The sequence below is a fragment of the Cariama cristata genome, unplaced genomic scaffold (assembly GCF_000690535.1).
Source record: "Cariama cristata isolate BGI_N322 unplaced genomic scaffold, ASM69053v1 scaffold17284, whole genome shotgun sequence".
Classification (NCBI taxonomy): Eukaryota; Metazoa; Chordata; class Aves; order Cariamiformes; family Cariamidae; genus Cariama; species Cariama cristata.
Genome location: NW_009611515.1, coordinates 1 through 298, shown reverse-complemented (window position 1 = coordinate 298; position 298 = coordinate 1). Strand labels below are relative to the sequence as shown.

At 55.7% G+C, this 298-nt stretch overlaps 1 protein-coding gene across 1 annotated transcript in view; it reads left to right on the top strand.

Annotated features, from left to right (window-relative positions):
* The window catches only part of LOC104160213 (protocadherin beta-15-like), a gene marked incomplete at its 3' end in the record, with an annotated part of 1,560 nt that extends 1,268 nt beyond the window's left edge, over positions 1–292 (top strand). Inside the window, exon 2 of the mRNA XM_009698293.1 lies at positions 22–292. Coding sequence (XP_009696595.1) covers positions 22–292 — 271 coding nt within the window. The remainder of the gene's footprint in view (positions 1–21) is intronic.
* Positions 293–298: the final 6 nt, after the last annotated feature.

Below are 298 nucleotides of genomic sequence, written 5' to 3'. Positions count from 1 at the left end.
AGCGGAGTAAAACATCACCAGCACAGCCATGGACTGGGGCAGGACGCGGCTGAGCTCTCGGGAAAACCTCTTCGTGCAAATATCGGACGTGAACGACAATCCCCCAGAGTTCACTCAGGAGGTTTACACCATGTCGGTCACAGAGAACAACAATCCCATGCTCCGAATCGGCAGCGTGAACGCTACAGACGCCGACACAGGTAAAAACGCTCGCGTACACTACGCGCTGATGCGGCAGGAGGGCAAGGAGCAGCCCGACGTGTCGGTCAACCCTGAAAACGGGGATGTTTATATTCTC